This window comes from Grus americana, chromosome Z (genome assembly GCF_028858705.1).
Source record: "Grus americana isolate bGruAme1 chromosome Z, bGruAme1.mat, whole genome shotgun sequence".
Taxonomy (NCBI): domain Eukaryota; kingdom Metazoa; phylum Chordata; class Aves; order Gruiformes; family Gruidae; genus Grus; species Grus americana.
In genome coordinates this window covers 59,513,841-59,539,870 of record NC_072891.1, presented here as the reverse complement: position 1 = coordinate 59,539,870, position 26,030 = coordinate 59,513,841, and the positions used below count along the sequence as shown (strand labels likewise).

Here is a 26,030-nt window from a genome sequence, read left to right as displayed (position 1 = left end):
AAACACCACTGAAGGTGGGTGAATTTGGGATCCTCTGTATACATTTTCAGTATCTGTAGCTGATGAGCCCATCCAACTATAAAAATAACCTAATATACAAAAATAATATAATGTATTAAAAAGAGTATTACAGATGTCCAACAGGGCTGATGGAACCTTAACTTTTAAGCTGAACAAATGATGTAGTTTTTACAAAGGTATTAAATAGGATTTTGCATTGAATCCATTTTTTTATCTAGAAGAGACTGTCTGACATGAAATATAACAAATGAAATTAGAAGTTCACTCTCACAGATAGAATGGGGTTTTCTCCTTTTGCTGCTGATGCTATTTAGAGGTCATTTTCTGAGACAAGGTTATCAGAGCCACAGCAGAGACAAGCACAGAAAACACAGCTTGATCTGCCTTGTGGGGAAGGAAATTGCAAAGTTTCCATTCCACTGAGGTTGAATTAATCCTTTCTTATTAAACAAAATTGATTTTTAGAACTTAACAACTATTAGCAGCCCTGACAGTCTCAAGGATTCCTCTTACCTTTCTTCACTTTTAAAGCCTGTGAGGGAATACTCTCTCAGGAAAGAAAAATCCATGCTTATCTTCAAATTTGCTTGCATCTTGCTGTGAAATGTCTGTTACCAAATAGTTCTGGAGACAGCATATCAGACCAAATAGACCCAGGGAAGATTCAGTCATCCCAGAGGCTTCTGCTCTTAACTGAAGAGAAGTCACACTAGATTTGTCACAAACTCTTCCTCGGATCCCGTGGGAGATGAATGATATTGAAGCCCGCTCCACAAATGGAAACTTAAGGGCTGTGGGCAGATCCCTGGCACACGGGGTAGTCCAGGACAGCCCAGTCACTTCGAAGAGGGCAAAGTAATACTGAGAAAAGTGGATATAGCTCATGATTTCTTTCCATGTTGCATTATGTATTTTAAAGGGGTTTTTGTTGTTGTTGTTGTTGTTTTGGAGTTGGGGGTGGGGGGTTTTTTGTGCAATTCAGAGAAATCGTCCTAGCAGGACTAGAAAAGTATCGGCCATGTTGAGACCATGTAGATGAAACAGGACGCCGGGGAGCAGGGGCTGGACGGTGGATTTGGCCACCGTGCCTAACCTCCCGGCGGGGGTGTGCAGGCCCCTGCCGTTTCCCTTCCCACCACCCCCACCCTCCGCATTCTCCCGCTGGTGCCGAGGCCCGGGGAGCTGCATAGGCAGTGCTCCCGAGGCTGCGAAAAACGTCCAATGCCCTTTTCAAGCTCCAACCTCCCATCGGGGGAGAGAGGGGGAAAAAAACTAAACAACAACAACAACAAAAAAAACCCTGAGAAAAACTACCTTCTAAGAAAAGGAAGGGTGTCGTTTCTTTTTTAGAGGCACTGCGCTGGCGGCCCTTTCTGAAGGCCCTTTCTTTCTCAAACTTTCTGAAACCCAACAGGCGACGGGGTACAACATGTTTCAGGGGAAAAAGGGACCCGCTCCGCATACACAGCGGGGCTACAAAGGGGGACCCTCCAGCCGCCGCGGTCCCCAGCAACGCCGCAGCCCCGAACCAGAACGAGCGCTGCTCGCTGCCGCTCCCCACGGCCCGTCGCCGGGTGCCCGCCCTGCGCGGGCGCCCATTGGCCGCGCTCCGCCCGCCACCGCCCCGCCGCGGGGAGGGAGGTGCCAGCATCGCCCCCGGGCCGTCGCCGCAGCGATCGTAACGGGGCCGCAGTGGAGCAGGAGCTAGAGCTGAGCAGGGACAGGAGGAGCGTAGCTTGGCTCGGCGGGCGTGCAGCGGCGGCGCGACGGATTTGTCACCCCCGCCAAGGAGAGCGAGGGGCCGCTTGCGAGCCCGGATCCTGGGCAGGGGAGGACAGGGTGAAAAACTAAACGCCAAACAACTCCCAGTGTCTGTGCCCGTCTGATTTCTTTTTTTTTTTCTTTAATTATTTCGAAAAACAAAATACTGTTTTTTTGGCAATTTCTGCCTCTTGCGGAGTTGTTTTCCGCACACCCCTGACAAACAAAGGAAAAGGGGGAGGGGGACCGCGTTTCGCAGAAGACATGCGTTCAGTCAGGAAGAGGTGGACTGTGTGCACGATAAGTCTCCTCCTTATCTTTTATAAGACGAAAGAAATATCGCGGACCGAGGAGCGCCAGGAGGCACCGCTCGCCGGGTAATTGCGGAGCGCCGCGCCGGGAGGGCTGTCCGAGGGGGTGGTGGGGCGATGTCGCTGCCTGAGGTCCTTCCCGCGGCCTCACCCGGGTCTTCAGGTCACCCGGCGTCCCCCCAGGCCGTGATCTGTTCCCCTGCGGTGCCATTCCAACTTGGCGCTATCGCTGGTCGACGCCGGGAAGGCAGGGGGGACGGAACTTGTGCGGGGCGGGGGGTACCGCTGCGGTTACGAGCGGGTTTGGCTGGCGGAGCTCAGCGGCTACGGGCTGGGAGCGAAGGGGACAGGGACGGGTGGGCGGTTGCCCGGTGCCGAGGTTGCAGCTGGTGCTGCTCCCTCAATAATAGTGCGCGCCGGGGAAGTTCACCCGGCCGCAGCTGTTCCCCGAGGGCCGGGGTGGCTGGAGCTGGCAGTGGTGGCCGCCGGAGCGCGTTGTGCCTCGTTTCCTGCTTGGGGAGCCCTTCAGAGGCGAGCGTGCCGGGATGCGTGGCGCTTGCAGCTCCCAGTGGCCCCTGCCTCCGTCCTTGAAGTTTGCCTGAGAGATGTGCTTAACTTCGCTGCTCTTCGGCTTGCTTGCTCTGACAGTGTGAGGGACACCCCCCTTTAGCTCCCAAGCCTCCTCTGCTGGGAACTCTGATCTGTCGCTGAGACCATCTGTTACATATTTTCCCTCTCTTGCTGTCTTCTGTTGAAAATAATAGGTGAAAAGTCCCTTGCCATTTTTCTGTGTGCACCTCAGCTTCCTTTTTGTTATGCATTGTGTTTGTGTATGCGTAGGCCTGTATTCCTCATTTTTCTCCCAACTTGCAGCTATCCTGTGAAGATACTGGGTTTTCAACCAAGCCTGTTTCTCCTTGGAGGGGTATAATTTTTTGTTTTCACAGGAGGGATGCATAAATTGCACTGTGACGTGGCATGGTGACATCAGCAAAGGCAGGGAAGGGGCTCACACTTTCTGTTTGCTTGTGCAAATCAACTGAAGTGGAGATGCATTTACAGCAGATTTTCCTCCTTTGGTGTAAGCCCTTGCCTTAATTTGAGGAGGAGGCATAAGGAGGTTGTAAGTGCAGGTACGGGCCTGAAGGAAGTTGGGGCAATTATACCCTACTTAGGCCCCTCTTCGCCTCCACGGTCCCCAGAGTTAAAGGCAGAAAGTGCACGTCTTTTCCCCAGCCCTTGCTTAGGCAGGCCAGTGCGGGAGCGGAGCACAGGCAGCTGGGTGCTGCTGGGCACAGCTGGCTGGTAGTGGCTCCGGCACCTCCTGGGAGGCACAGGCCCTGGCACCTCGCCTGAGTGTGGTTGGCGATGAGATGTTTGCTTCCCTTCATATTAAAGATTTTCACAACTTGCTGGTAACTTTCCCTCTCACTCACCCTGGGTATAAGCCCAGTTTTTGTCACAGTGCTGTGGTATCTGCATACTTACAAGATGTGCAAAAGTTTAACATTTTTGGGTTGTAGGTGTGCAAAAATACACGTGAAAATGAATGTGTGAGGGACAATCAGCATTAAAGATACCCATGTTTCTTAATATGTTCTCCTTCCTGTCAGACTAGAAGTAGCTGCCAAAATGATTCAGAAATTAGTCACTAGGTAGAATCCATATATATTTGCAGAAAAAGTCCCCTCCAGCTTATGATACATTGTTTGCCACAATTGAAAAGGTACTAAAATGAACTTAATGTTAAATTAAAGAAAATAGGTTTATTTAGTCATAAATTTGTATGTCCTTAACAACACTTCAAAATACAGCTGTAATGTACTTCTGCCAGTCATTTAGTGATATCTTTACTTCTTTGGTATCAGTGAGACTTCTTGTGCAGTATGGTGCTACTCTCTTTAGCTAAGGATGTTGGAATATAGTGTCTTTTCCCAGCCCATTGTCCCATCCGTTACTCTAAGAAGCAGGAAAAAAACCCCAGCCCAGTAATTGTACAACCAGCATCTGCTGCCACTACTGATGTTACACATGCCTTCCTCCTGAAGGAAGGGCTCATGACATTTGGGTTTTTTTGACTGGCCACGTGGGAAAGCAAAGTCAGTTGTGGGGTTCTTTACTTGCAGAAGTACCAGTAATGCAGAACTGTGAATGCACAAGGTGACCCATTTTATGGTTATTAGTGACACTGAAGGCATTCCAAAATGGACTATGTGCAATTCCAAAGTATGTGATAAACCTTAAATTATCTGTGTTCTCATAGCAAAGTTTGCTAGGGTAATAATTGCATAAACATGCCCTTAACTCTACAGTAATGTCCATTTAAAGGTTAAGCAAGTAATGAAATATGCATGTTATGTGGAATGCAGTGTTTCTTAAGCAGTGTTATCTTCTACTGATATGGAATATATCTGTAGAGAGTTACTTTATATTTACTGAACTGTCTTCAGGAGAAGACATAGTCCTATTATACTGGTCTGATTGGTCACCAAGGCAAGGTAATTCAGAGTGAAGGTTGACCCTGTCACCCATAAGTTGCTGTCACACTACAGCAGCTGTTTCATTTTCATCAGAGAGGTTTTGCAGTGATTCAGGAAGATAGAAAATAGCCCAAACTTATTTCACAGTTTACACAATGAAGATTTTTCTGGAGTAAATTTAGCTTTTTATGTGTTAGTTTATTTAATATTACCTTAAGTGAAAATTAAAACAATACCGATAAAAGGGAGAGGAGCATGTGAGTGAACACCTTTGTGTTTGTAGTAGAATACAAAGTGCCTAGGACCTTCTTTTAGCTCATGAGAACATAATTTAACATTATTTTACTGTACAATCTATATAGCTCACTGCAAATGTAAACTGTGAGTATGGAAGGCAACCACATTTCAAATGCTATGATGTTTTAGGTGTTGGCAACAGATTTTGTTGCTAAGTTTTGTCACCTGTGTCATTGTTAAAGTATCTACTGGATAATGTTTAACCCAGCATAAATTTGAGACATCTCTGAAGTACTTTTAGACTGAGTGCTTTACCTGGATGAATTTTGGTAATTTTCCTTTAGATGCATACACTCAATGCATCTAGAAAATATATGCAGGAAATATATGTAATATATTTGCAACCATTATGGAAAATTTTTAGGAAATAAAACATTTTAAAATAGCAAAAAATATTAATTACATTCTGGTTATTGAATTTTAGGACTTCTGCAGCATCCTCCCATGCCCTCAACTTAGTGTGATTTGGATGATTTGCATACATATCTTGTACCTACATGATTGCTTAAAGTTGTAGATTTTTCGGTAGGTGGCACTCTTACCTATGAGTCAGCGCAATGTTAGTGCTGCAGCACGTTGGCATAGAGGGGATGAGGGAGAGCATTAATAGTAATCAATGTTTTTGATGAAGTGTATAATGCTGGTTTATTAGTTACAAGGGCTTTTGCAATCATAGTACTTTTTGCAAATGACTACATATTACCAGTTTTGTTAATTTAGCTTAATTAACATCCCATTGCAGGTCAGTTTGAGTTTAGTCTGCCATATAATTTACCAAATATTAGTAACTTATATATGTACTACATTAATGTTGCTTAGGGCCAGGATGCAACTGTTTTATGAACTTAGAGCCACAGGAAAACAAGGGTCAGTGATTCCCTAGAAAGCTTACAGTCTCACATCTTTTCCATTTTGTTGGTTGAATGGCTGGTGGTCAAAAGTTCTGTTTGCAAACCAAGTGAAATTATTGTTATTGGCAGTATTTCAGAGCATGAAGAGATTTCTGTATATTACTGTTATATATACTTCCGAGATACAAGACATTCTACATGGTAGAATGTTATATGCAACAACTTTGATATATTTACGATTAACAGCTATGTTTGAACTTCCCTGAACAGTGTGAAAGATAATGGAAACATATGGAGGTAAAAACATATTTTAGACCTAACATCTTAAGTTGTGCTTACAATGTTTTAGTTTCTCTGTCACATTTGTGTGACCTTATTGGCTTATATCATTGTCACTGGTAACATTATGATACCTCATCAGATGTTCAGTGGTCATCACCCACAGCTTACTATATTTTTTTATTTATTTAAGGTTACCTTACCAAAATTTACAAATATGATAAGATTGATGAAGAAGATAAGACAAATGGAGCTATTTGAATGTGTGCATACAAAAGTTTCAGGAAGTCTGGGAAAATTTTGTGTTTTGTATGCTCTTAAACTCCAGAATTCCATGCATGAAAGTTTTTTAGTATCAACAGGAGGCAAAGGGAGTCTATTAGGCCGTTATTGTAGAACATTAGCGATTGCTGGGGGAAGGCTTGAAAATTAACACTTAATTCTTAGTTTAACACTGGAAATTTGAAATATAGAAGTGCAGAATCTGCCTCACAAACATACTGAAGTTTGGTCCAGGTTCACAATTTGAAGTTTATTGTAATTTTTGTTACGTTTATTTCATTACAAATACAAACATATTTAAGCTCTTAAATTGCATATTCAATTATTAGATATAGGTGTCCCATAGATTTCTCACAGGTACAGTTTATTTGTTTTGGCAAGCAAAATAAGTCTGAAGGGGAGCTAATTGCTTCTTTTTGTTGTGAATAAAAGGAAATATCACTGGTGCTTGTGATGTAAATTGCTTAAAACTACAGTTAGCCTTGATGTAATTGTGTCTTTTCTATATTGCATTGCAGAGATGGTGAACTGAGTTTGAGTAGATCAATGATCAATAGCTCTGATAAGATAGTTCGAAAGGGTGGCTCCTCAATCTTCCAGCATGCTGTAGAAGGTTGGAAAATCAATTCTTCTTTGGTGCTGGAAATAAGGTGAGTGTCTTAAATAAAAACCAGTTCATTTCATATTACCTACAATTCTTTTTATTTCATATTGCCTATAATTCTTCTGGTCTGGAAAACAGTAATTTGATTTATGGTTTGCAGGTGTATGTTTCATAACTGTACATATTTAGGGTGCAATGTTAAATGCAACTGAATTACATTAGACTCCAAAGTCAAGTCGTCCTTCATAAGAGTAAATAAAATATTTTCATTTGGCTGTGTTAGTCAGACTCGTGCAGTCAGTATCTACATTATGCATGTCCACATTTGAGCTGGTTGTCTAGAACTCTGTTGCAGTCAGTGGTGAGAAATTGGCACTTTTAGGACATGATTTCCTCTCATCTTAAAGGTCTGAAATAGGACACATGGAAGTACCTTAAACATACCAGTTTTTCTCCTTTAACTGCAAAGGGAGCTTAGGCAGACAACTTAGATGTAGGAGTCAAGAGCTAGGACGTCAGGTGCTGTGAAACCAACCCTGTTTGTGGCTGGTCCAAGTTACAAGGTCAGGCATTGACAATACCTGTATCTTAAGAAGTTTTCTTTCCTGAAGTCAGAGAGGCCAAAAACAGCTTTAGGCTCATGCCAAGGGGGGACACAGTAGCAGAGACTTATAGTTCTAATGTGTCTTAGTACAGTGGATCTACTCACATTGGGGAAAACAGAAGGCAGAAGCCTCTTAGTGTGTTGTATTGCCATCGTATCGTCCCTGTCTTAATCAGGAAGATGGCCAGTGACAGAAGTGTATAGAGCATGGCTGGGAGTGTTACATTCTGTGAAAAATGATAGAAAGTAGCTATTTTTAGCAGCAATCATGTAGCAGAGTAGACTTGATTTTCTGAATGTTAAGATGTTGAATAGGAATTTGATCTAATTAAAATGTGGTTTCTATGTCATTTCCCTTTTTTTTTTTTTTTATTAAAGGACAGCTTACAAAACCCTTAAACAGGCAGTGTTTCCATGTACAAAAGCATGGCTTTTCTGTGGAACTTAGAGGGTTTTTTAATGACTGCTATTTTATGTCCTTAATTCTAAAACATGCAGAAGATATGGGTAGCTCAGAAATATACAAAGCTGTAGTAAAGACTGATGTTCTGGAAGTCTTGTGCTATGATGGACATAGTGCAGCCCCACTGTGAAAGCCAAGGAAGAGCATCAGGGATGTAAAGAGTGACAGGATTTGGGTAGGCAACAAAATACTTTGAAGCCTATAGCTGTGTCTCAAGCTTGCTGCCTGGCAAGTTCTCTGTAGAGCACTGTGGAGTCCCAGCTCCCTGACTGCCTAGACTAAGGGACCCTCCAGCACTCAGCAGCTCCTCAGGCACCCATGTTTCCTACTGGTGAAGACCTGGTGGTTGCCCTAAAATGCGGCTGAGGTGCAGCTCAGGAATGGAGTTTCTTCCAGGAGTGTCTGTTCAGGAAAGATAAGCAGATTTTCTGTATCGGTAACAGAATTTCAATTTTATATGCATGTAACTGACAATTTAAGTTGGGGAAATACTGAGTAACTTCAGAAGAATACTGTTAAAATTTCAAATCATGGATTATGGTTCTGACAATTGGGACAAAATAGCGCACTGTTTTACTTGTGAAATAAACTGATTTGGAAGCCATTGAGTCACTGTAAGTAGAGACAGATAACTCTTTTCAGTCGTTTTGTTGAAAAATTAAGTGTCATATTTCAGAACCATTTAAAACCAATACACCTTGCTGCTCAAGCCAAACAACAAACAGGTAAAAATATTACAATGACTTTTTGATTTAACTTAAGAGAGAAAATGAAGCTGGGGTTATGCTCATTTTTCACCTGTTTCAAAAGCAAAACACATCATTCAGACAAAGAGGTAAAACAGTAAAGAATGCGTTAGATTTTTTTAAGCCTGTTACTATATGTGTATCATCTCAATCTACTACAATCATAAGTTTCAAAATCAGTTTTTTCCTTACTGTTGGCTGGAAAAATGGTAATTTTATAAATTACTAATATGCTCTTAAAAAGTATCATGATGTGATTATGTGGTGCTTTTTAAAAATTGTACAGCGAAGGATTTTTTTTTTTTAATCTCAGTAGTACAGTGAAGAAAAACATGTACCTTGTACACTGGTTTAAGCTGTAAAGGTTCCACTTTATCAGTGTAAAGATTCTCTGTACAGTAGAGAGCATAAAGCTGATGTTATTTAGATGTCCACATTGCTAGTCTTGCTTTGAGATGAAATCATCATGAACACCAGGGCAGGCAGCAGATGTTTTCACTGAGCCAGTAAAAGATTTTAGATTATCGTGACTTAGGGCCAAAATCTGATATAAATTACTACCAGCCAGTTATATTCTTTCAATAAATCCTCTTTGCTAATGCGCATAGCATATTCAGTTATGGTACTCAGTGGTGAGAGAGGGAAGATTGGCATGCTTTTCCTTGAGGAAGACACATGCAGCCCCTTGTGATATGTGCTCCACTTTGAGGCTGACTAAACAATGTGCATTCTTCGTTCACTTTTACAGGCTGTTTGCTATACAACTTTCTTCCCTGTCACAGCAGTAAGAAGCATCTTAGCCATAAATATTTTTACACTTGCAGACCTTTTAGGACTAACATCAAATGTGTCTAGCAATCTTCTAGAGTGTTCTTATGGTTAAACTAACTGTTCAGCTCTCCAAAGTACATTACATGCACTGTGTAGACTGTGAAGATGATTCATACTCTATTATTGCAACTGTTAATGTGAACAGTGGTGGTCTTGTGGTATGAGATTGACCATAGCAAATAACAGTAAGAGAGAAACAAAAAAAAACCCTAGTGCTTGTTGAATAATGTATAAAAAATTATCAGTTCTTAGCAGTGGAGAAATAATTTGTGAAACCATTAGTGTACAGCCTAAAGACATTTCATAAAACTTATAATAACCCATAAATGGCAGCTACTTTTGTGTCTTACGCCAGCTTGGCACCCACATTAGCAATTTCAAAATGTAGAAAATATTTAATAGTTTTGCTTTATGTGAACACCATTGATCAATGGTATGTCTGGACCTAGCTGGCTGGCAACTGGGATATTATGCTTTGCTGTTTGCTTTGTTGACCATGGGCATCATCTCTGGCCATCTTATTTTTGCTCAGGTTAGTGACCAGTCTATCAGCCTTAAAGGTCCTGTGAATTCTTGGCAAGGCTCAGATAGGAATCAATGAGTGAAAAAACTCCTTTATCAGGACCCTACAGGAAGATGAAAAGCTTCCACTGCATTTCTGGTGTCACAAGATGCTCTCTGGGACTTTGCAGCCAGAAGAGGCAGTCTAGGGAGCATAGAAGCTCTTTTGGGAGGGCAGCAGCCCTTTGGAGATGTTAAGCAGGTATTAGAAGAAAGAGCTAGACTTTCTGTGATTGAGGTGGAAATGATAGGTAATATTAATTACTTGAGATTGTAGTAAATTTGCTGCCTTGCCAATCATTGCTCTAATGGGAGAGTGATTTTTCCAACTGATGTTACCTTCTGATTGCTGACAACTTCTTTGAAGAATAATTGGCAATTCCTGTGCCTAAGGGAAGAAGACTCCTTACTTGGCTTCCCTTCTGTCTGAATGACGTCAGTCATGAAGAACAGATAGAATCCACCTTCTGCAAGCTTTTGTGTCTTAAGTACTTTCTACTCTCTGAGACAATATGAAGGTTTTCCAGTTATGGAAATTAGGAAATTTCAGTTGTATTGAAGACCATACTTTCACAGAGATGTGGCTGAGATGGTACAAACCTATCTGGAGAAGCCCTCCACAGAGGACTGATGCCAGCACATCTGTGACCTGTGTGAAATGAACTGCAGTCTGATGTCTCAGTGTGTGACTTTCTTCCACTTGTTTTTGATTAAATGTGGGTGTTTATGTTGGAAGGAGCAGATCAAGGTGTTGAATTGCAGGAAGGCAAAACAGAAAAAGAAGAGGAAAAAAAAAAAGTGTTTCAAGGATGTATTTATGTCTTTGCAATGTAAAGGAGAACTCGATGAGTGGAAATTTCCTGTCAGAAAATTGTGAGAACTTGTAAGATGCTAACAACATCATTAAAAAAAAAAAAGTGCAACTTCCTCCTTAGAAAGGTTCAGATTATTATCACTGTTTATCTTTCAAGTTAATATGAAACAGCTATGATAAGTCCCTGAAGAGCAAGCAGTAAATACTGAACTTGCAATGCAGCAATTACTCTGAAGCTTTTGAAGCAACATTTTGGGGCCAGTAGCACTGTTACCTTCAGATATTCTGTGTTTCTAAGACATGCAAACTGGGGGTCTCTAGTCTGGTTTAGTCATAATAAACCTTAAGGGTTTTTTGCCTCCTTAGACCCTTGCCTCAACTGAAAAGTCAGCGTTTGCTGTCAGTTGGGGTGATTAACTCATATGACTCCTTTCTTTTGACTCTAATTTGCTTAAATTCATGAAATGCTCACATATGGTTGTCCTCTATGTGGTAAACAGTGGTTGAGTCACACTATGTCCTCTTTTCCTTTTGCATGCCCACTGAAGATTTGTGCCTGATTATTACGTGCCTCAGCTACTGAAGTAACCTATCTGGTCAAGGGAGAGTTGGGTGCCCTGAAGGGCATGAGGAAGGCTAGAGTGGAGACAAAGCCAGACAGAAACTTTCCCTTTTTTCTGTTTTTGTGGTCCTCCATTGGCTGAGGAATGCCAGGAATCTTTCCAACAGATAGTTGCAGTTAGGTGTGTTTTTAACAAATCCATATCTTAAGCAATTTTCAAAATTAAATAGAAGAAAGTGAGTGAGAATCTGCAGTAACTTCAGTGGGATGGGAGTCTCTTGGGGGTGAGATGTTACTGGACATTTACTATTTATATATCAAAAGGATTTTGTATGTTTTGTTTGTCTTATGTTTTCATAAAGGAGAAAAAAGGCACCAAATAGTAAAAAAAAAAATATAAAACTTGAAGACTGTGTTCAATTTAAGAGAGATCTCAAGTCTGTTTAGTTACTCTCAAAGTGATCAAGACAATACTGAGAAATTGAAATACTGATGGTCAGATGCCTTACAAAGCAAATAAAAACATTTGGATATAAATAACCATTGGCCTTTCAGTAATAAACAGCTTTTTAGAAAACTAACAAAATAATTTTTTGTTTTGGTAGCATGTAAAATCTCCTTCCTGTAGTTGGCATGAAGTGCACATTCAGAAACAGACGTGCACAGTTAGAACTGTGGTTAAACGTCCTAAACTGATCTGAATTTATTAGAAGTTTGCTTGTGATCAATTTGCATAGAGAGAGCATAAAAAGGAAAGATAATTTATTAGACTAAAGTATTTATTTTTCCCTTACTCAAGCATAGAAACACAGTTTGGTCTTAAGTACCTGTTCCTCTTTCAGCGCTAGAGACAAGTAGAGAGTTGGAGAGCACTACTCCTTTGGGACAGGAGCATTTTTAGTGCTGTTTACTTGAAAAACAAAACAAGAACAAACTGTGTGGTGACACAAGATCACAGCCTGCCCTTGTAGATGGCTACAGCTCCTGTTGGCCTCCTGAGGACGCAGTGGGGACTTCAAGTTTTTGCACCTGTGTTTGGTTTGGCTTTAGTGTGACTGAAAGGGAGTTTTAAGAAAACCTCTTCAAGGAAAGCAGCAGTCGCTGGCAAAAAGTGTGCTTTACCTAGGTTGTAGTCCTTGGTGATTTCAAAGGCTGAGAGCCGCCTTCTGCCTTCGAACTGGGGAGTGTGAAGCAGTGTGATGACTTGCTAGGGTTAGAGTAAAATTATGGAAAATCAAGTTGTTTAAAACCTGTGTGAATCAGTCAGAGAAAGTCTGCAGGAGAGCAACAAGAGGGATCAGAGATCTTCAAGATATGACTGTCCAGTTAAATCATAAAAGTTTAATAAAAAGTTGAATGAATTCTTAGCCTCAGGTAAATGAAGGCTATTGCCAAGAGCATGGAGTAGTCTGTCCTCCACAGACAAGGTATAAGAAGCAGTAACAGGCTTCTGTTGCTGTGGGCAAGATCTGAGCTAGCGTGAGGAATATTGTGCTGCTGGTAAGGCTAGGGAAGCACTGATGCAGACTGTGTGGGGAGTCTGCTGAGTCCCCACCATGGGAGGTGGTTAGGAATATGTTATTATATATTAAGCATGGGCTGGGGGTGATGTAGATAAAGGCACAAGTTCATTGGGAGCAGAGTGTGGGCTAGGTAATCACTTTGTTTCTGTAGCCCAGCTTCCTGGGTACTGAGGATGCACTTCAGGGGCATCCCCTCACAGCTGGGGTCCAGACAAGTCCAGATGCCCCAGCAGTGAGGATTTCTGGCACTGCCTTGCTCAGAAGGAATGATTTTCCCACGAAAGGTGTTGGAGGTCATATCTTATTGTTCTTGACAATGTCTAAAAATACAAATTTATTTATAATCTGGAAAGTCAAATGTTTAAGTGATTTTCTTCCCTTAATACACACAATTCTGAGGCAGATGAAGGAGTTTGCCATTATGTAATAGTTGTGTATTACAAAGAAAAAAGTACAAAATAAAACCAGAAAAATGCACATAAGTAGAAAAATATCACCATGTTGCCCCAGAGCAATACATATTTATTTCATTCAGAAAGCTGTTCAGAGACAATACTGTCTGTTACATGCACTTTATCAGGTAACTGGGAGTTGTAGTTGGTGTTTAAATATTATGAACATCTGTTTCTGGTTATCAAAGAAAAACTCTAGGTCAACCACAGATTGTGACACTATGTTTCTATGATTCATGTAAACACGTTGCAAACAGCTGCTTAGCTTCAGATAAGTGAGCCACATCTGTCTCATCTGCCCACAAAGGGCTCAGGCCACACCCCAGATACAGTTTTATTCATCAAAACAAAATTCAAAGACCACCACAGGTAAATCAGTTTCTTTACACATTTTAGCTTAAGGTTGCAGAACACCTTTGCTTCAAACTTTACTAAAAATCATGCTGTTTTTTTTCATTCCTCTAATTGAGCTTACTTTTTAATTTTGTATCCAGCTGGATGTGGATTAGCACTTGTTTTAAATTATTTTGTCATGTCTGTTTAATCAGAAAAACCTTGTTGTGCTATTTTAAGTGCTCTTTTTGGGACAGAACAGAGGTTCCTATTATTTACCAGCATCAAGACTGACTGAGATACTCATGTATGTACTTTCAGTTTTTGTCATATCCTTTAGTAATTTATTTTTTCTCCTATCACTTACATGGAAATGGGAAGTACTACTATCCCCATGGAACAGATGAGTCAGTAGCACACAGGAACTTAAAACAATAGCATGAACATCTGCATTCTTAATCATATTACTTTCAGTATTAAAAGATATCTGGATACAGTCAGATTAATCAATTAAAACATTTTAATGTTAGCATTATTACACATCTTTTATACAAGGATTCTTAGGTGTACTGTAACACCTGTGCATACATTTAATTGAATATACTACTGACAACTTCAGATAAGAAAATGTTTTTAAATATGTGAGAAGATATTAAGGTTCAGTGGCTTTTACCCATCTCAAAATTTTGTTGAAAAATAAATTCCTTAGGCATTTTGGAAATTTCAGCTCTGTTCAATAAGTGGCTGATTATCTGAGTCTAATTCAGGTGCACTTGAAACCCTTTGGAGGACTTCTGTGAGCATATGTAAGTGCATAGATAGATAAATAAGCTTTGACTATAAGTAACCAAATGAATAATGGAAGCTAAGGCATTTTTATTTTTTGGCACTGTTTGCATAACTTCACTGCTTTCCTCTTATGTTTTAAAATAATTATTCATGTACAAATGTTGCGACTTGTTTGCTAACAGAAACAGTATCAGGCCCATTCATTCTAGGTATCAGAGATGGGTGCTTCGAATTACTGAAGTGAATCTTCTGGTGTTCACATGTGACTTTTTTAGTCAGACACCTAGGTTTCTGTACATTTCATAATTCCTTTGGTTTTTGACACTCGTTTGTGGTCACCTCTTCTCACATCAGAGTGTGTGTGAAATGAGTCTCTGGATAGCTTAGCTGATGCTATTGATAACTCTTGATGCATTCATCTTGTCCTTTACAGCCACAGCTCTGGTAGCTCAGTTTTTAGGTCATGAAGAATTTTAGTCATTTTTGATATTGCTAGATTTGGCAATTCCTTCTTTCTAGCTCTTTTTCATTTTGTAGCAATTAATATATCTGTTGCAGAGTACCCACAAAATGAAGCTTATCAAACCCATGTAGCTTTTAAGTCCATTCAACTTACAGGCTGAAGTGGAGTCTTCATCTTCCTTTTACAGAGATACTTTGCCTGGCCTTACTAAAAGCTTTAGACACTCAGGATTTTAACATTGTCCTGCTGTGTTATTTCAAGTCCCTCATATGCCTCAGCACAAACTGTCTTTGCTCTGATGGTGCTTCATTCATACATGATAGCTGTAACAGGCAGCCCAAGATGTTCTTTCTTTCCTTTTTTTTTTCTTCTAGTTTACAAAAAGAGAGGAAACACTTGAAAAAATATTTTTATCATGTTTCACTTCCTGTATAGCTTTTAAGGTGTTGTGGTTTAACCCCAGCCAGTAACTAAGCACCATGCAGCCACTTGCTCACACCCCACCCCCACAGTGGGACGGGGAGAAGAATGGGAAAAAAAACCCCTCATGGGTTTAGATAAAGACAGATTAATAGGATAACAAAGGAAAATATATGCAATATAATGCAATATAATAAAAAACAAGTGATGCACAAATGCAATTGCTCACCACTTGCAGAACCCCACCCCCACCCCCCGATGCCCAGTCTGTTTCAAAGCACTAATGCCTCCTCCCAGCTAGCTTCCCCAGTTATATACTGAGCATGACTTTATACGGTAGGGAATATCTCTTTGGCCAGTCTGGGTCAGCTGTCCTACCTGTGCTCTCCCAGCTTCTTGAGGATCTCACAGGGTGTAAGAAACTGAAAAGCCTTTGACTTACTGTAGACACTGCAAATACCTAGCAACAACTGAAAATATCAGTGTGTTATCAACGTTTTTATCTTACTAAATCCAAAACACAGCAATATACCAGCTACTAGAAAGAAAATTAACTCTATCTCAGCTGAAACCAGGACATTATCCACCCTTTATTCCATACCGTCTACATCATGCCCAGGTCCTATACCTCCCAACACATTCCAAACAATCACCATCACTTTTCTTGTCTTTTGATATGTACACACAGATAACATTCACTTAGTCTATGAGCCATCCCTCTAGAATATCCATTGAGTTAATTTACTCCATGACTCTTCTGGACTCCACCTCTCGTAACAATCTCTCAAGACAGTGGAGATGGTGTTTGCTCTTGGACTGTTGCATCCCTTCCTTGATGGTCTGAGGTGTAATGGGCCCACCAAGCTATAAATAATTCACCATTATGTTGCCAGTCTAAATCCACCTGAGACACTTCAATCTTGGCAGCCTGATCCATCTGCTGGTTGTTCTGATGCTCCTCAGTGGCCCGACTCTTGGGTACGTGGGCATCTACATGACATACCTTCACAACCAGCTTCTCTAGCCAGGCAGTAATATCTTGCCCCAGCGGGGCAGCCCAGATGGGTTTGCTTCTGCGCTGCCAGTTGCTCTGCTTCCATTGCTGTAACCACCCCCACAGGGCACTGGCCACTATCCATGAGTCAGTATAGAGATAGCGCATTGGCCACTTTTCTCTTTCAGCAATATCTAAAGCCAGCTGGATGGCTTTCACCTCTGCCAACTGACTTGATTCACCTTCTCCATCTGCAGCTTCTGCAACTCATTGACTAGGACTCCATACAACAGCCTTCCACCTCCAATGTTTCACCACAACGTGACAGGACCCATCAGTGAACATGGCATATTGCTTCTCATTTTCTGGCAGCTTATTATATGGTGGTGCCTCTTCAGCACGTGCCACTTCACCTCCAGGGATATTCTGAAATCTCTCCCTTCTGGCCAGTCTGTGATCACTTCCAGAATTCCTGGGCGATTGGGGTTTCCTATTCGAGCCTGCTGTGTAATCAGTGCAACCCACTTACTCCATGTACCATCAGTTGCATGGTGTGTAGAGGGGACCCTCCCTTTGAACATCCCAGCAGCGGCAGTCAGGGTGCCAGGAGGAGTTGTGCTTCAGTACCAATCACTTCTGAAGCAGCTTGAATCCATTCATATGCTGCCAATATCTCCTTTTCCATTGGAGTGTAGTGGGCCTCAGATCCTCTGTATCCCTGACTCCAAAACCCCAGGGGTCAACCTCGAGTCTCCCCTGGTGCTTTCTGCCAGAGATTCCAGGTAGGGCCATTCTCCCCGGCTGTGGTGTAAAGCACATTTTTTACATCTGGTCCTACCCGGACTGGCCCAAGAGCTACGGCATGAACTATTTCTTGTTTAATTTGTTCAAAAGCTTGTCGTTGCTCAGGGCCCCATTTGAAATCATTCTTCTTCCGGGTTACGTGGTAGAGGGGGCTTACTATCAGACTGTAATTTGGAATGTACATTCTCCAGAAACCCACAACACCTAAGAAGGCCTGTGATTCCTTTTTGTTGGTTGGTGGAGACATAGCTGCTATTTTGTTGATCACATCCATTGGGATCTGACAACGCCTATCATGCCATTTTATCCCTAAAAACTGGATTTCCTGCAGAGGCCCCTTCACCTTACTTCATTTTATGGCAAAGCCAGCCTGCAGCAGGAGTTGGATTATTTTCTTCCCTTTCTCAGAAACTTCCTCTGCTGAGTTGCCCCGTACAATGATGTCATCAATGTATTGCAGGTGCTCTGGGGCTTCACCCTGTTCCAGTGCAGTCTGGATCAGTCCATGGCAAATGGTGGGGCTGTGTTTCCACCCCTGGGGCAGTCAATTCCAGGGGTACTGGACACCCCTCCAAGTGAAGGCAAACTGTGGCCTGCACTCCGCTGCCAAAGGGATCGAGAAAAATGCGTTAGCTATATCAATTGTAGCGTACCACTTGGCTGCCTGTCGTGGTTTAGGCCCAGCCGGTAGCTGGGTGCCACGCGGCCGCTCACCCACCCCTCCCCCAGCGGGACGGGGAGAACGGGAAAACAACGGCAAAGCCTCGAGGGTTGGGATAAGGGCAGTTTACTGGAACAGCAAGGGAGAGGGAAACAATCAACAACAGTACTGATAACAGATATTCACAATGGGTAACAACAGGTAACAATTTACCGAGCCAACGAACGACCGACCGCACACTGAGCCGGTCCCGGAACCGCGCCGAAAAAAAAAAAAAACGCGCTGCCCCCCCCTCTGCCCGACTAGCCCCCTTTTATGGTAAGCATGATGTCACATGGTATGGAATAGCCCCCTGGCCAGCCTGGGTCACCTGTCCTGGCTCCTTGTGAAATTAACTCTGTCCTTGCCAGAACCAGGACACTGCCTTTGACTCCAGTTCATATTGAAGTTCCAGCATGTCTGGCACAGCAGCACTTATCAGCGGTGTGACTTCATTCAGGCCACGATAGTCTACTGTCAGCCTCCACTCTCCATTGGACTTCTGCACTGGCCATATGGGACTGTTAATGGGTGAGCGGGTTCTGCTGATCACTCCCTGACTCTCCAGTTGACAAATCAGCTTGTGGATGGGAACCAGGGAGTCTCTGTTGTTGTGGTATTGCCGCTGGTGCACAGTTGTGGTAGCGATTGGCACCTGTTGCTCTTCAACCCTCAGCAACCCTACAAAAGAAGGGCCCTCCGAGAGACCGGGCAAACTAGACAATGGTTCAATTTCCTCTGCTTCCAAGGCAGCTATTCCAAAAGCCCACCGGTAGCCTTTTGGGTCTTTGAAATATCCTTTCTGGAGGTAGTCTATGCCAAGGATGCGTCGAGCCTCTGGGCCAGTCACAATGGGGTGCTTTTGCCACTCATTCCCAGTTAGACTCACTTCAGCCTTCAGTATGGTTAACTGTACGTTAGCTGTTGGGATCCCCCTGTCACACCAGAAATAGAGATGGGTTCTGCCCCTTCATGTCTTGATGGCATTGAAGTACACTGTGCACTGGTGCCTACTAGAGCCTTATACTCCTGTGTGTTTCATGTGCCAGGCCATAAAATCCACACAGTCCACTAAACCTGGTTGTCCTTTTCGTGCACCTGGTTGGAGGCAGGGCCCCTCTAATCCTGGTCATAGTATTCATTACCAACAAATGGGTTCATATGATGCACATGAGTTCAAATCCCATTGTTGTTACTTGTAAATATGAATCAGAAGCTTCTTCCATAAGATCAGAAGTAAGATCAGCCCTCCTACTGTGTCTGGATAACTGGAGCAGCAATTTTCCTGGAAGAACCCCCATTTGTGATTGTTTTTCCTTGCCGTTCACATATGCGTGCCTGTAGGGTTGAGGTAGGTTTTCCATCCCACTTCCTCATGTCCTCTCCATGGTTCACGCAGATAAATCCATGGGGTGCCTCGTGGTGCATTCCCTTTATATCCTCTCTCTTGAGCAGAGAAACACTTACTCCTAATAGCTGTGATACTTGTTTATACAAGCAGAGAATTGGACCTATCCTCTATGAGTTGCTGGATCTCCCATGACAGTTTTTCAAACAGGTTTTTGGATTTTTTGGACAGTCTTTCCACAGCTGAGACACAGGCCTGTAGGGAGGAAGAGAGATTTTCTTCATATGGCTGCAGTTGGCCAGCCACTTAATTCATAGCTGGTGCCTCTTCATCTTTCCAGTCCATTACTGGAATGATTTGGCATACGCTGGTTGTGTGCTCTGCACAAACCTCCACCACATGGGTCAGGTGCATTGGACTTTATCTGGATCTGTGGGTAACTGCACATTGTATGGGTCATATGATGATGATGATGATGATGATGATGATGACTATTATTATAAAAAACCAAGTGATGCACAAAGGCACAAGTTGCTCACCACTTGCAGAAAAAAACCAAAACCCCGATGCCCAATCTGTTTCCGAGCAGCAATTCCACCTCTTGGCTAGCTTCCCCAGTTATGTATGGATCATGATGTTATATGGTAGGGCATATCCCTTTGGCTAGGGTGGGTCAGCTGACCTGGCTGTACTCTCCCAGCCTCTCGTCCACCTGGCAGGGCATGAGAAGCTGAAAAGTCCTTGACTTAGTGTAGGCACAACAACTACCTAGCAACAACTAAAACCATTAGTGTGTTATCAACATTACTCACATACTAAATCCAAACCACAGCACTATACCAGCTACTAGAAAGAAAATTAACTCTCAGCTGAAACCAGGACTTAAGGTCCCAGGTCTACGGTGAGTATTTTGTGTCACTGGTTGCAAGTTTCAGACATATTCTTTGCTCTTGAGGCAGTGACACAAGAACTGGCTGGTGAGCATGGTGTTCCTATAGTTCATCCCTTTTCACTTGAGGGGGGACCCTTCATATGTCTCAGTGGGTGTTGCAACTGCCAGAGCGGCATCTCTAATTATCTTTTCCTGGTTTGATCTGCTCTAAGGAAGTTCTGCTTTAAAAACTTATTACTTAAAAATCATATTATTTTACTCAACAAAATGTCTGTTTTAAATTCCACCTTACCTGCTGACAGCAGCAGAAAAATATAAGGTTATTGTTTTTTTTCTTGTCTTGTTAGAGTTGCAGAGGCAAAAGTTTCTATTCAAATTAACATACAGTGAACACCCCGCCCCAGCTCAGCACCCCCCATCTGTTCCACAAGTGTATTGTATTTAAGTTTGTGCCTACGTTCAGATGTGATCTTTATGCCTCTTCAGAAACATATATGCTCTACAGAGCAGGGGTAGACTCAAGCTTGTAAAGCTTTGCTCATTTGCAATCCTGGGTGACCAGTGGCACCTGCAGATCTGGCCTTCCCAGCTTTTCATACTAAGGATAAATGTGTACTGAAAACTGCTTGACACTGCTAGTGCAGGTATCAGGTATTACATAGCTGCATTCATTAAAAGTGTCTTTTTTTAACTTATGTATTGAAAGTATGTCTGGTTTTAGTGCCCTGCCCCCACTCCCATAAGCAGATACAAAAATACCATGACTTAACTTCTTCAGCTGACATTTAAGCAGACATTCTTCACCTGTTACTTGCTGTGAATTGGGAGCATACAACTGTTTAATTACCATAGTTCACTTGACCCGTGGTAGCTTGTTAAACCCTCATATCTTGATCACGTGTGTCTGAACCCTAATACTTTAAACAATTAATTGCAGAGAAGCAAGATAAAGGATTGGACTAACCTGATTGAAAGTGATGATAGAGCTGATAAGTGTTTCTATGAGTTCAGCTAACAGCTTGACTAGACCCTGAGCTGCAGTAGTTTAATTTGCAGTATGTTTTTAAGCTGATTTTGTTTAAATTGGTACAAAAGACTGTGGGTGTTCTTATTTTGAGTTAATTAGAATAGCTTTGGCTGAACTTCAGTTAATTAGGAGCAAGTTTACGCTAAACTGAATATGTTGTTCTTATGGTAAAATAAGAATCTATAAGAAAACACGTCTGTTCCCGAACCAAGCTGATTTGTGAGAGATGAGATTGTAGTGAAGCATTTATTTCCAAAATCATAAATACTTCATATATTTAACTGTATTTCCATGATGTTTCTGTGAAAACAAACTGCTCTGGTCCTCTTTCAAATATGCGTTTATTATAAAGTTTTGTAAAATACTCAAAAATAGTATGCTAATTTCCAAAGTCATCTTCCCTTGGTCTCTCAGTGCTTTTTTCTATAGGAAGTCATTAAGCTCTATCACTGTAGTATTTATGTGTTATACTGTAACCAAGATTTGAACTGTGTCCTAACAGCTTTGCTCTAACTCCATCCTAGAGCATGGGAAATGACCTTAGTCTGTCTGACACTATCTACCCTCTGCTTTATGTTGTATGCTCTGTACAGTCTGTATTACTATTAGATAAACTCCATGTGAGCCATGAGTATTGGGTTTTATCTGTGCATTTCTCTGCCAACCCAGAAAGAACATTCTTCTATTCTTGGATGCTGAAAGAGATGTTTCAGTGGTCAAAAGCAGCTTCAAGCCAGGAGATGTAATCCATTATGTACTGGACAGACGTCGCACCCTAAATATTTCTCAGGATTTGCACAGCCTTCTCCCTGAAGTTTCCCCAATGAAGAATCGCCGATTTAAAACCTGTGCAGTTGTTGGGAATTCTGGCATCCTTCTGGAGAGTGGGTGTGGAAAAGAGATTGATAGCCATGACTTTGTAATAAGGTGAGTTTTCATCTGCTGTTGAAGATACAGCCTGCTATGTTTCTTGGACAAAAGCTGGGAGAAATGTTTTAATCTGAAATACAGATTTCAAGCATTATCTGAAATTAATCTGAAACTATCTTTCATTGGGTGATTTCCCAAATTTGAATGTTACCCATATTTTTGACAAGATTATTTTTACAGTGAAAAAAAAGCAAGGGCCAGAGGAGGGAGGTTTCTGCTACGTATTTTTGCTGTTCGTTGGTTTTATTCCAGACAAAATAAATATTCTTATGGAGGCGTTGGTAGAATAAATGCAAAATAATTCTTTCTTAGTTCTTGGCCAATAAAGATGGCCTGTTGTAAATTACTACATTATAATATGTGCAGCATGGGGTAAAATTACAGTGTGATGTATTGATGTTGAACCAGATGGCTGGTGTTAAGGTAATTGGAAGTCACACATCTAAATCTATTCACATTGCTCTAAAAATGTGCCCCTGCAGTTTGGGCAGAAACATTGATATGCTTCACTTTTTATTCATTCTTCAAACATATGCAATAGAATACCTTTGGACTTCGCATATCAATAGGAATTAAAGAGGAATAGCTGGCCTCATTTGACAGCCTGGCATTATATGGATATAGAGGAGCTTGTGCAAGAGATAGGTCATTTTGCTTTTGAAGCAGAAATTTCTATTGGTTTGGTTTTAGAAGGGTGAAAGGGCAGAAGACAGAAGGGCAATGACAGAAAACAATATAACAGTACTTGTCATTGCTAGTTATTTGGTTTTTCATTTTCTCACCTTGAAGAAAGATGATGGCAAAAACTATCAAAAGGATATGGAAAACAAACATTACAGTTTTTCAGTACATAAATCAGGATTTACACATGAAAGTTACATTTTATTTGAAAGGTGTGCTAGCAAGTGGCACCTGAAACAATAACACACCACTCTTTAATTTTCCTTGTTTTGCTTGTACCACTATAGTCTTTCAAATTAGCATCCTGATTGCAGAAGGAATCAAAAACTAAATACCATATTTTTAAAACACATTTAGCCTATTGCATGCTTTTGTACTCTCTCAGAGATTAAATGTGATTCATTTAACAGAACTACAGAAAAAAAATAGATACTAGATTTTCTAGATGAACATTTTCTTTCGGAAGGCAAGGTACATACATCATGTGCTGAATTTCTCTGAAGTCATCTCCATGCTCTTCCCCATGTTTTAACTCACTGTGAAACTGGGTCATGGTATCTGATAGGAGATTTTAACTAATTCAAGCCATGTGGAGTGAAGATAATATTCTTAAAGAATTGTGTATAAGTAAAAGAAGAAAGGAACATCAGGAAGTTACTGTTGCTGATCAGTTATTTAGACTGGAGAAACATCTCTCATATGGTGTGTGACTAATTAGACTGATGATATTGTGGATAATAATCTTTATAAGGTTCTGGGAATAGAATACCTGACCCTGCAGCCTATAGAGAGTTTTAATACAGTGAAATTATTGGATTTACAAGTCAAATTCAAAACATTTTAGAAGTTCACAGATTATCTCATAGGTTAAACTATATGATATTTATTTACATATGTCTGGATGAGTGCATAGGTGCATAACATCTGTTTAAAGTAAATAGCAATGAATTCTTTTGTATTTTGAGTTAAAGAAAAAGGCAAAGCATTCTTTAGAGTTACAGTTTCCTACGTTCCTCCTCTTCCATTTAAAAAAAGGCTGTATGCAGCATGATGGCTAATCACATCATCTAATGGTGCCGGCATACTTAGTAACCACTCAGCTCTATTGCTGATAGGATTCTGGTATTAAAATGCACTATGACACTCTGTTACTCTCTCTACTTTCAGCTGATTTCTCTACGAGTAAAATGCACTCATTCTACTCATTCCATTCTGAAATGCAGTTACTGTATGTACTGTATACAGCTAGGTGTATAGGCTGATGAACAAAATTTATGTAGAATCTCCTGATGCTGAGTGCATTATGCCTATGTGCTATGATAAATATGTCATACTATTTTGGCTAAATATGTTATCCAGTTGATTTTGGTAGTACTGTATGCTCATTTTGAGATCTGAAAACAAAAGTGTGTGGTTTTGAGAGAGTTGTTTCTCAGACCAGCGGTTCTAATGTTAGATCTAACACCCAACAATACCATTAATTTAATGATAAAACTGGTAGTGAAGATCTGTGAAAGAGGACACAACAGACATCCAGCAGTGTTTACATTACAGTACAATAAACTCAATATCGTGAATTTTAATGTTCCAATAAAGGTGGTATGAAGATGTTAGTAATAACTGATAAAGACACAGAATACACACTTTATTAAGGGTAAAGAATACTATCAGTACCTAGTGCTTTAATTAATTTAAGGTTGATAGTGTCTGTTAATGTCTTTCAAAGTCATCCAAAGTTACTAATAGCTGTTCATCTTCCTTTGACATATTCCAGCATGTTCAGTGCCTTCTATATAACACTATGTCTCAAAGAACATTGATCCAACAGAGACACCAGATCATTAGAATACTTCTATTATGAAAAACGTTTAAAAATAGGCACCTAGAGTCAAATAATAAGCATGCCTGCAAGCCAACATATAATTGTCAGCAATTTTTACAAGTAAAACAATACAAGTGTGCATAAATAAGGGCCATTTTTGCAAGCAAGGTAATACCTTTTCAGCATAAGTGGATTTACTATGCATACTGAACACTTTAAAGAGGCTTGTTTTTAATTACTTGATCACATAAGCCCTTATTTTGTTCTCACAGCATCAGAAATCAAGAGTCTAGGGACATATCTTCTGCTAGGATAAAATGGATTAGTTCCGCAAGTTTACTGAAGTTATGCCTATTTTGACAGAAGAAAATGGGACCCATCTAGTTAAAATGGGAAACAAGGATACTCTTTGCTATTAAAAAAACCCTGTGCTGACTATAAACTGTTTCCTGTTTCTTATATTCCTTTCATTTCCTTTTATGTTTTTACACCATTACATGACTATTGATCCTTGCGCCTCCACTACTTTTGTAGTGGTGAGCTAAAGCACGCTGCATTATGATACTATACCCAGAAAGAGTCTGAAGCATTCCAAAAATCTCTGATTCCATAAAATAAATTAGAATGAAAATGCAAGATAATCAACCTGATTACATTTAATATGTATACATGGCACAGTGCTGTTGCAGGAGATGTTTTCCACATGGTACAGTTTTCACCTGTTTCTCTAGCTGTTGGGTCAGATATATAGGGCTTATTCCATGTGAGACTTAAATGAAATAAATCTTATTCCCCCATTGTCTACATGTTCTCATGTCAGGGCTGTGTTAGCTGTTACATCTTACAGAACAGATGAGCTTGTTATACTAAGTAGTACATTTTGAAATGAAGTAGTTACATAGGACTTCCTGAAAAATACAACTGTATTGTGGGTAAATGCAAAATAACAATACTAACTGTTGCCAAGTAATACCTTTCAGATTACTGGAATTACTTCTGGCAGTCAATAAATACCAAAAAGAATACAGTTCAGCTTTAGGTTCAGAATTTGAACAGTGCCAAAGATCAGAATAAATATTCTTCTTTTTCTTTTTTTTTTCTTTTTTTTCTTTGTTTTTCTTTGTTTTTCTTTGTTTTTCTTTTTTTTTTTTTAATTACTGGAATTCAGCATTCATGATGAGAACTTTTCAAAAGCAGAGGCCAAGACGACTTTTGGAGTTATTTGGTTAAAAAGCAGACAAACAAAAACCCCCAAACCTAGTAAATAATCTTATGGTTTTTCTCATGCTGACACTACTGAAAAAGTCCCTCTCATTTCAGTTTGATTATATGGAGAACAGGCCTGTTGAGTGACTCTCTTTGAGTAGTTTAGGACTGCTCTGACA

At 40.9% G+C, this 26,030-nt stretch overlaps 1 protein-coding gene across 1 annotated transcript in view; it reads left to right on the top strand.

Annotated features, from left to right (window-relative positions):
• The first annotated feature begins 1,689 nt into the window (after window positions 1-1,689).
• Window positions 1,690-26,030, top strand: part of ST8SIA4 (ST8 alpha-N-acetyl-neuraminide alpha-2,8-sialyltransferase 4) — a 75,366-nt gene continuing 51,025 nt past the window's right edge. Inside the window, exons 1-3 of the mRNA XM_054810765.1 lie at window positions 1,690-2,159; window positions 6,801-6,932; window positions 21,882-22,139. Of these exons, the coding sequence (XP_054666740.1) occupies window positions 2,047-2,159; window positions 6,801-6,932; window positions 21,882-22,139 (503 nt within the window). The 5' untranslated portion in view covers window positions 1,690-2,046. The remainder of the gene's footprint in view (window positions 2,160-6,800; window positions 6,933-21,881; window positions 22,140-26,030) is intronic.